General features: G+C 44.7%; 2 protein-coding genes across 10 annotated transcripts in view; one reads left to right on the forward strand and one right to left on the reverse strand.

Moving 5' to 3' along the window:
• Nucleotides 1–10,571, forward strand: part of LOC139071602 (spectrin alpha chain, non-erythrocytic 1-like) — a 337,529-nt gene that overhangs the window by 110,909 nt on the left and 216,049 nt on the right. The window lies entirely within an intron of this gene.
• The window catches only part of misp (mitotic spindle positioning), a 57,348-nt gene that overhangs the window by 33,407 nt on the left and 13,370 nt on the right, over nucleotides 1–10,571 (reverse strand). For 5 of the 9 annotated variants that reach the window (XR_011521449.1, XR_008559998.2, XR_008559999.2 and 2 more), the window contains 2 exons: nucleotides 3,651–5,551; nucleotides 2,050–2,587 (listed from right to left, as the gene is read on the reverse strand). Coding sequence is in view for 3 of the 9 variants with exons in the window: in XM_054734936.2 (XP_054590911.1) it covers nucleotides 3,651–5,433 (1,783 nt within the window). In the remaining 6 variants the exon portion in view is untranslated. The remainder of the gene's footprint in view (nucleotides 1–2,049; nucleotides 2,588–3,650; nucleotides 5,552–10,571) is intronic. The other 4 variants (XR_008560002.2, XM_054734936.2, XM_070554399.1 and 1 more) reach the window with 1 other exon arrangement.

A 10,571-nucleotide genomic window follows, 5' to 3' on the forward strand; every position in this document is an offset into this window, starting at 1 on the left:
TTGCTTAAAAATGGTAAGTTGGACACCGGTGGATAATTGTTTAAATCATTAAAATCTAAATTGCTCTTCTTCAGCAGGGGCCTCACCACCGCCCGTTTAAAAGCAGCAGGAAAGACCCCGTCTGAAGGGAGCCATTCATCATAGTTAAAACCTCATCTCTAAAAGAATCATAGACGTGTTTAAAAAACCTTGTGGGAATAGGGTCCAGGACACATGTGGTGGCTCTCACTGAGGAGAAAACTTGATCTAGACTCTCAGCTTCAACCAGGACAGACCTGTCCAGTGTTTCCTCAGGTAGACTCTCTGATGTGTCTAAAACCACGTTACGTTGGGAGGATGTTACATCGGATGGTGTCTACCTTCCCTCTGAAGGGGGCTGCAAACTCCTCACACAGAGTGTTTTAGGGGTTTTCTGGGAAAAATTAGAACCACTATTTAGAATATTAGCAATTGTAGAAAAAAGTACTTTAGAATTATTTCTGTGTTGTTTCTGGAGTCTCTAACTGCTTTATTGTATGATTTTAACTGTTCATTATATATTTGCTTGTGGTCTTGTTTTTTCTCCATCTCCTCTCTGCCACCCTGCAAGTTCTCTTTAGCTGCTTTAGATTTTCATTTCTCCAAGGAGATGTATGTTTTGACTTTAGTTTTTTTTATTTTGGATGGGGCAAGCAAGTCCAGAGTAGATTTGAGTCTACTGTTAAAATCATCGAGAATAAGATCACAGGGGGCAGTTGAATTAATAGGAGGAATCTTTTCAAAAGCTTCCAGAAAACCAGCAGCCACTTCAGGGGTTAGATGGCGTTTCATTACAGTTCTCACAGAGGTCTCCTGCTGAATTATACTGATGATGTTAAAAAAACACACAGAAATGATCAGAGATTGCTAAATCCACGACAGAGGACACACCGGCGGACAACCCATACGTGATGACCAAGTCCAGGGTGTGTCCTCTGTCGTGAGTCGGCTGTGCGACATGTTGAATAAAATCCTTATAGTTCAAGATGTTTAAAAATTCTGTGGCTAAAGGGTCTAAAAGGTTATCTTCATGTAGATTAAAATCACAAGCTAAAGTAATCCTATCGAAGGAGTTGTGCAGAAATGAGAAAAACTCAGAAAATTCTTGAATAAAAAGTGCGCTGTGCTTCGGAGAACTATAAACTGTAACACATAAAATCTGAGGAATGTTAAAAACAGCTGCTCTATTTTCAAAAGTGTTAACATTATGAAATAACAGGCTTTGCAGAAAGGGTAGAAGAACATATAAAAGCGGTTCCACCTCCCTTTTTCCCATTCCTGGTAGAATAAATAAAGTTAAAGTTTGGTGGGGAGGCCTCTGTGAGAACAACAGGAGCATCTGAACTCAACCAGGTCTCTGTTAAAAATAAACCTTGAAGATTCTTGTCTAAAATCAGGTCGTTTGTAATAAAAGTTTTGTTCAGCAGAGAGCGAACATTTAAAAGAGCCATGCTAACAGTGGCTGGGGATGAGGGAACTGTATGACTCTGGACAACTGTTTGAGATGATTAAGGTGGGATCGGCTAGTTTTATGTTTGTGTGATCGCTCTCTGCTGATGACAGGTATGTGAGTGGTTTGAAAAGGTCCAGTCCGATATGTGAGTTACTGTTAAAAACAGACCTGGGTTCATAGGTGCCTGGACCAGGGGGCAGGAAGGTGTGAAGCTGGGGCTGGTGTGTTGGACAAAGGTGGTCGTGGACAGGCCAGGCTCATTAAAAGTGTGCGAGTTCCTTCTCTATTTAAATGGAATCTATCTGGCCCAAACAGATACCTCCTCCCCCAAAAATGTTAAAATTGTCAATAAAAGCAATGCTGTGTTGCACAGTGACAGAGGAAAGCCAATTGTTCAGAGATAAAAACCGGCTAAAACGTTTGATTCTTCTGTCGACGGTGGGGATTGGGCCAGAGATAAAAACACACAGTTGTGTGTTTTTTAAAGGATTAAAAAGGTGGGTAAAATCATGTTTGAGGAGTTCAGACTGCTGCATGCGGGTGTCATTAGTGCCGGCGTGGATGATGATTTTACTCACTGTTGGGTGATTCAGGATGAGGTCTGGGATCTGTTGTGAAATGTCCATGACTGTCGCTCTGGGAAAACAGTGAGTAACGGCTCCACTCATCCTGACGTGTTTGATGATGGAGTCTCTGATGATTAGGGTCCTGGGTGGCGGGTCGGCTGGTTTTGGGTGAGCAGAGGATCCATCCAGGACCTGCTGGATGTTGTGCAGCGGTTCCCTGGGACTGCAGCAATGGAACTTCTGTGCCGAGGGGTCCCTTCGTGGGTTCGGGGTAAAGTTGACGGTTCATCGGCGGGTTCGGGCTGCAGTCCGGGGCTTGATGGGACTCCGGCGCCCCAAGCCTGCCTGGAGGTCCAGCGATGGGTCCATCCACCACGGTTCCGCCGGGCTTGTACAGGATGGAGTCTGTGCGCTGTCGGCCGCGACAAAGGTACGGCCAAGGATGATGTCCACGTCCCGCTCATGGTCCTGGATCTGATTAAGCGTGGAGATCCTCTGCTCAAGCTCCAAAACCTTCTGAGAAAGTTTTTGACATCCGTCACACCCAGGACTGCAGGTGAGTGGAGCCATCAGGAATTAAAAAACAGTCTGAACCCCAGTTAAAATGTCCCCAATAAAAAGAAATTATTAAAAGGAAGCGGAGTTAAAAGTGGTTAAAACCAATCTTTTTAAAAGCAGTTATGGTAAAAAGAAAAGGAATAAAACCATTTAAAACCATTAAAAAATGTCTAAACTTCCATTAAGTCCTGGAGAAAATAGTGGCCATCCAAGTATGTGAGCATTTAAACACTAATGCTCTGTTTGAGGAATTTCAGTCTGGTTTTAGAGAGTATCACAGCACTGAAGCTGCATTAGTGAGAGTTACAAATGATATTCTCATGGCCTCAGATAAGAATCTTGTGTCTGTTCTAGTCTTGTTAGATCTCAGTGCTGCTTGGTTGAGCTATCTCTTTGACGTGTTTGGTCTTACCCAACTTACCTAGTTTCATCATCAATCAAATATTAAAAGATCAAACAGATTGATATATATGGAATATCACATATTATTGATCATTTGTTAAAAGTAACCAATTCTTCATTCATTCATTCATTCATTCATCTATTCACTCATCCATCATCCATTCATCATGTTTATGATAATTTATTTAGCAGACGCTTTTATCCAAAGCGACTTACAGTTTATAACCTGTAGGGCATGTTGTGATCTGTGGGGAAACCGGAGTACCCGGAGGAAACCCACGCATGCATGGGGAGAACACGCAACTCCACGCAGAAAGGCCGCAGCCGAGTTTAGAACCTGCAACCTTCGTGCTGCGAGGCAGCAGTGCTTAACAACTGCGCCACCATGCAGCCCATCATTCGTCCATTTATTCATTCATCCTTCCATCCATTCATCCATCCATCTGTCCATCCATTCATCCATCATTAATCATCCATCTGTCCATCTATTCATTCGTTCATTCATTCATTAATCCATCCATCCATCCATTTAAAGACTGCAAACAGCAAATCTAAATGCAGTGACATAAAATTAGTTGTTAGGATTGAACTTGTAATCCACAAAAATAAACCAATTTTTGAAGACCCGGTACTGTCAGAAACAACTTAAATACCTGTGTCTACTGCTGGGTAGAACATCTTGACAGCCATGTTGGATGCTTGTTCCGCCAGGGAAGTTGGTGAGAATAGTGGTTGATGAGTTTTCTTTATGGATTCCCTTAATTCCCTTAGCTCTTGTTCCCGTCTCAGAGCTTCTTCAATCTCCTTCTCAATAAAATCTGTAGTGATTTTTCCTCTGGACTGCAGCCCAGTGGACTCTAGGCTCTTCCTCCAGGACAGAGAACATGTTTCATGAACACTTGCTGGCATTAGGGAAATAGGAGAATCCATTTTCTTCGATGAATCTAATGCTTCCTGGTCCATCGTAGTAGAAAAGGACATGGTTGGGTTTGTTTGGTAGAACCAGACTTCTTCAGGATGTTTGTGAGGACAACATGGTGGCTGGACTACAACATCTGATTCAGACTCTGATGCTGTCCTTTCTTTTGTTGTCTTGTTCTCATCGTCTGGGTCAGTGTTTCTGCCTATATTCTCTGTTTCCAGTGGAGGATCTGGGCTATCTTGTTCCTGGAGTGGTCCCCATTGCAGAGGTTTCTCACTTATCTGGTTCTCCCTCTGGAATGTGTTGTAGGAGATTAAACTTACTTTGTTCTTCTGATGGAGTCTGACAGGTGTCAGTGGCAGTTGCATGTGTTTGGTATTGATTTCAACAATTTCTCCAGGATCTTTCCTGTGCTTCAGTCCTCGAGACTGGCGCAGATCCTCCTCACGTTCCTGAGATAACCGGATCTCTCTTTCAATGGGAGTTTCTTGGAGCACTCTGGACTTGTTTGTCTGGCTCACTTGAATAATGTTTAATAGGTCGTCATCACTGGTGAAGCTTCCAGCCCCCTCCACCAAGTGCTTTGTAAAACCAGAGTCCAGAACATTGATCTTCTTTCTCAGGTTTTTCTCAGAAACTATCATATCCTTCTGAGAATGAGTTACACCTTTTGGTGCTGCTTTGAATGGCCTTGTGTCATCACTTACATCCATGGAACAGTAAATATCTACCATCCTTGACCCATATGCATCAGGAAATTGTTGCAGGCTTGGGTTCAGATGTATTCTAGCGGACTCAATGGGGCGTGGGATTGATGCCAGACAATCCTGTTCCATCCTTAGAAACTTCTCTCTGGCTGCACCAAAGGTGATCTGCTCCTCGTCAATGGCACCAGTTTGAGTTGAGTGGGGAACTTCTGGTATGGACTTGACATGACCAAAACTCAAACTGGCACCCAAATCCTCTGCTGGGTTCCTTCTGGGAGCTTGGCTACGAATGATCTCCTTGCGAAGCCGTTTTTCCTCATTATTGTCCATTGCTCGAATGCTGCTGTATGACTCTCCTTTGTACTGCAAGTCTCCATTACTCTCTGAAAATAGACTTTCTGGCTTCTTGCTGCTGCTATAGGTCTGTAGTCTGAATCCCTTCTCCTCTTTGAGAGTAGCAAGTTGAGCATGTCGCTGTGGTGACACCATCCACACTTCATTCTTCTCAGCTTCAGGACTTTTGGGATCATCCACAAAAGAGTAGAAACCACAGTGAGAACCAGAGCTGCTGCTTGGGCTGCTGGGTTGCCACTCATCACTGCTGGAGTTCCCATCCTGAGATATGGCAACTCGCTGTACTGAAACCAGCACATCTTGTGAATCATTGCTCTGCTGTGAGACAACCACTGAGGACTCAATACTTTGTTTGTCCAGGTCAGGTGCAGGGCCAGTGATGGACCGTAGGTCTGAGGGTTGCAGCAAGCGAGACAGAGGCTTCAGCACCCATTTTCTAGGGTTACTGTCCATGTCTGCAGGAGACACTGCGTAGCAAACAGAACAGTAGAGGCTGTGATTGAGAAGGATTAACAGAGCCCTGTAGACTCTGTAGAGACAACGACATCGGATGATTGCCTGTCAGACGTTTCTGAAATGACAAAGAGGAGGGTACAATAACCATACTGACAAGGAAGAGGAAAGTTACTATGGTAACAAGAGAGAGGAGTACATTGCTATTAATTTCAATGATAAACATCCTTTGGAGGATTGCCTCTGTAATTTAAATAAACTCATGTATAGAATAACTTTTATTATTGTCACACGAAAAGGTGGTAGCCTAGAAAATTAGACCAACCTTAGAAATAGCAAAAGATTTTGATCTGCAGATCAGTCTAACCACACTCTATTGGTGCCTCAACATGTCTTCCTTCAGCTTGAATAGTTTTGTGTCTTGCCAATATCAGTGCTCTGTTTGTTGGGTGAGTTTAATTCTAGAGCAGACAGAGAAAAACAATAAATATGACAAGGACAGGGACCGCAGCAGCTCGGAAGATAGAGTGGGTTGTCCAGTGATAGGAAGGTTGCAGGTTATATCCAGGCTCACTTCAGAAAATGATGCTGTTGTGTCCTTGGGCAAGACACTTAACCCACCTTACTTACTGATGGTGGTCTGAGGGACATATGGCGCCTGTGTAAGGCAGGCCTCGCCTCTTTGTCAGTGCACCCCAGGGCAGCTGCGTTGAAGCTCTCTTCTGGCACTCGCAGAGCACAGATGCTTCTCTCCTTGCTCCCTTATCTTTTTTTCCCAAGGCTCTTTGTCCTGTCTGCCCACAGAGCGCTTCTCTGCACTTCTCCTGAAAAACCCTATTTTTTAGAAATGGATTTAATTAATTGGTCATTCAACGCGATTGATAAGATTTTTTTCAACAATGAGAACGGAGGAGGGGGCTCCCACTTGCCCGCAAGGGACACACCCGGTGGGATATATGATGGATTTCTGGAAAGAGTGGAAGATCGTATGCCTCTCCCAGCTGTCCATTGAGGACGTCGAAGATGTGTGGATGTTTGCCCTGATGATCACGGGATTTAATCTGATTGGAGTGGGAGGACATCTGGTTTTCTGGAAATTTGGGAAGACGGGAGCGATTGGAGGGTAACCCGCACCCACGGAAAGCACTGTCCGTGTGGAGACCTTACAGACTGGGACGTTACTCGAGGTGAATCGTAAGCTGGACAATGTCCTAGCTGCGATACCGGTGTTAGTGCGCAAAATGGATGTCATCTCGGAGAGGGTCACCGGACGGTGTGGAGATGTTTAAAACCTAAATTGGCTTCACTGGAGGACTTGAATGATCAGTTACAGACTTGAAGGCAGAGAGGAAAATTATCTCTGCCTGACCCAAACAATGTCTTGTTATCCAAATCTGACGCCATGGCAGCCGTGTGATGCCAACAACAAACCACCCCCACGAAGGAATGCAGACAGATGCTGTGAAAACCTGACCTAACCCCCTGCCTTCGGATTGGTGGACCTCAGCCTGGCGAGGTCATCAACCTGCAGGTGTCAATGTGCTCTGCGCTCCTCCCAAGATCTCCCTCCCACCTGTGGCTACAGTGGCTGAGCGCCATACGGGGCTGCTCTCGCTGGGGAAACAGAATATGTTTGAGGCGTTTTTTTTGCTTGGTAAAGCTACGCCCTGCCGGGAGTAACTCTGGTATGCTTTTCTTCCCCTCCCCCAATTTATCCTCATGTAATTCCCTTTTCATCTAAATGAAATAAGTGCCGTTCATGGTCGCTCTCGTGGTCTGCCTGTATCTGTTTTGTCTACATGTGTGTGTGTGTAACTTTGGTCAGGCTGTGCTGCGGAGTCAAGTTCCTATGCTCTGGGTCGCTGGAGCGTTGGCAATAAAGCTTTTTCTGATTCTGATTTCCTGCTATTTCAGCTGTTAACTTTATTTTCTCTCTAAGTGTTTTTCTCCCCAGAAGAAGCTACAACGATGTTCTGCTGAGCTGTGGTGGCCTCATGGAGGGGGCCATCGTCTAGCACACTGCTGCTAACCACTTAAACATTCTCCCTCTCCTGATAATAACTTTTTGTTTTCATTGATGTTGGATGTGCTACTACTAGTTTACCCGTTTAATTATAGATCCACTAGGATAAATACAATAAAGTTTATCTCTCACCAAATAGAATATTTACTAAGACATCACAATATAACTATAGACACATTACTTTGTCTTGTGTGTGTGTGTGTGTGTGTGTGTGTGTGTGTGTGTGTGTGTGTGTGTGTGTGTGTGTGTGTGTGTGTGTGTGTGTATGTGTGTGTGTGTGTGTGTGTGTGTGTGTGTGTGTGTGTGTATGTGTGTGTGTGTGTGTGTGTGTGTGTGTGTGTGTGTGTGTGTCACCAGTGAGTCGTGGAGGATGGCTGCTTATACTGAGCCAGGATTCTCTGGAGGTTTCTTCCTGTTAAAAGGGAGTTTTCCTCTCCACTGTCGCTGCATGCTTGCTTAGTATGAGGATTGCTGTAAAGACTCTAACCCTGGCTTTCCACCGGAGCCGTCAGCAGCACGTTACTGCAGCAGCACGTCATAGCTGCTGATAGGAACCGCTGTGGTCAACAGAACCTTTTCCACCGGAGCCGTCAGCAGCGCGAGTCGGCCGCGTCTCAGGAGCAGCATGTCGCGGCCTTTACGCGCCGGATCTATTTTCTATGCGCGACGTCTCTGAAACGGGTCAAGTTTGACATTTTTGGGGAAGGAAAGACAGGAAATCGGACGCGGAAATGGGGAGAAGCTCCCGAGATTTTCAGAATAAAGAACGTACTGCCTTCCGGTTGCTTTACTTTTAAAAACAGTTACTAACTGTGCGTCCCCGTGAGAAGTTATCACCTAGCTAGCGGTCTCCTTTGTTTTTCAGGTCTGTATTGGCGATTATAAAACGGACAGAACATAAAACACAAACCATGTTGTAGTTTTCTCCTGCTTGTTGTTGTGTTTACTGACGAAGTCACTCGTGTGACTTCGTGCTCGGTCGGTGACAGCTGCTCCCCTGCTGCTTCGCCTCTCGTGAGAAGGGCCAAGCAGCAGCTTACGCGAGCAAGACGTGCTGCTGCAGTAACGTGCTGCTGACGGCTCCCGTGGAAACCCGGGGTAACACTAGTCAGTGACTTGATGCGACCTGCTGGGTTCCTTATATAGGAAACTTTTTCTGAAAGGCTTTGTATCTGAACAAAATTGTGAAATCTGGGTGTAAAAGAATTAGTTGTCTGCTGTAAACTAGAGAGTTGATTATTAATAAAACAGCTTCAGACACAATCTGCTGTGTCTACAAACCCTGGCGGAGACCCCAGCACATCCTGACTGTCAGAAGTCGGATGGAACTCACGGCACCGGCATTTCGTAGATTAAACTCTGACATGACCCGCCCAGTCTTGAGATGTCTCCGGGTCACAACAGTAGCTGGAATGCTTGTTAGCATCCAAAGTGGGTGTGGCTCTTGGGAAGCCGTCTGGCTGTGTCAGCTTGCAGCGTGCAAACAGGCTGACTGTATGTCAAAGAGATGTTTCAAGGATGCTTGTTCTGAATTGGCTGGTTCGGAACTCCGCTAGAAACTGAATTACTCGGGAAGTAATTCCTGTTTTATTAAACTACTTAAGTTTGGCAAATCAGAATTTGACACGTTTCTGAGTATTTACCAACATCTCTCAGAAAGCCACGCCTTCCTTTAGATCAGGGGTGCCCAATCCTGGTCCTGGAGGGCCGGTATTCAGCATGTTTTAGTTTTAATTCTGCTTCAACACACCTGATTTCAATTAGCAGGGATTAACAGGCTTCTGCAGAGCTGGATGAGATGCTGCACAGGTGAGTCAACCAGTTAATCAAGTGTGTTGGAGCAGAAAAACCACAAAACCTGCTGGATACCGGCCCTCCAGGACCAGGATTGGGCAACCCTGCTTTAGATAAAAAATGTTTTTAACCTTAATATGTATCTTGTTGTGATGTGTATGAGTGTAAACAGTGATTAACTCGTTAAATCAAACACATAGTGATGTGTGATTTAAATGGATCTTTGTAAGAGCAATATTCATTTCAAATTCATTGATTTAAGCACAGATTATTCAAACATTTGATTTAAACACCTTGTTCATTCATCTCATATGATTATTTAACTTATAAGTTGTAAAGTCTTGAAGGATTTGTGTGGATTCACTTTTATTCAGCATGAGGAATCCAGCATTCTGGGCGGAGAGAGAAGAGCTTTTGCGGGAGACCTTGATAGTTTATTTATGTCTGCATTGAAGAACACTAGGTGAGCAAAAGTTTGCTTTCTGCATCTGAATCCTCCAGCTGGCGTAACCTTAACTTTGCAGCTCTGCATGTATGAAAGGGTACTGTGTCAATTCAATGGTGAAAATGGGCCCTTTTTATTCCTTACATTGGAATGTTTACTATGTGAAGTGCCTTGAGATGAGTCTTGGCGTAACTTGGTGCTAAAGAAATGAACTTGAATTGAATTGAATTAAGTGACCCGTTTCAATGGTTCGTGGCTCGACTACACACTTACATATATCGGATGGCTATTAAAGTCGCATGACACAAACATCTGTGACACTTCTGATGGAAGAATGCAGTCGCCGGTCAAATTATGTCAAGGTAAACTCACAACACAGCCTTACATGTCAAAATAAAAAATAAAACTCATTAAATATTTAAGAAGAGGACATTATGAACGTTGAAAAGGAATTATAGGATAGTTTGCCAGGCTAAAACAGGCTCAAAAGTAGGCAGATGTGTGAGCTATGACATCCTGCACAGCTTATACTGCTAGAACCTCTAGGGACGCTAATCTTGTAAAAAAACGTTTTTACAATTTAAATACACAATACATGTCGTGGGAGCAACAGCCTAAGCAGGGAGGCCCAGATTTCCCTCTCCCCAGCCACTTGGGCCATGTCCTCCAGGGGAATCCCAAGGCATTCCCTGGCCAGGTGAGAGACATTGTCCTTCCATCGAGTCCTAGGCCTCTCTTTAGGTCTCTTCTTGGTTGGATGTGCCTGTAAAACCTCACCAGAGAGGCATCCAGGAAGCATCCGAATCAGATGCCCGAGCCACCTCAACTTGCTCCTCTCGATGTGGAGGAGCAGCAGGTCTACTCCGAGCCCCTCCC

The sequence above is a fragment of the Nothobranchius furzeri genome, chromosome 8 (genome assembly GCF_043380555.1).
Source record: "Nothobranchius furzeri strain GRZ-AD chromosome 8, NfurGRZ-RIMD1, whole genome shotgun sequence".
NCBI lineage: Eukaryota > Metazoa > Chordata > Actinopteri > Cyprinodontiformes > Nothobranchiidae > Nothobranchius > Nothobranchius furzeri.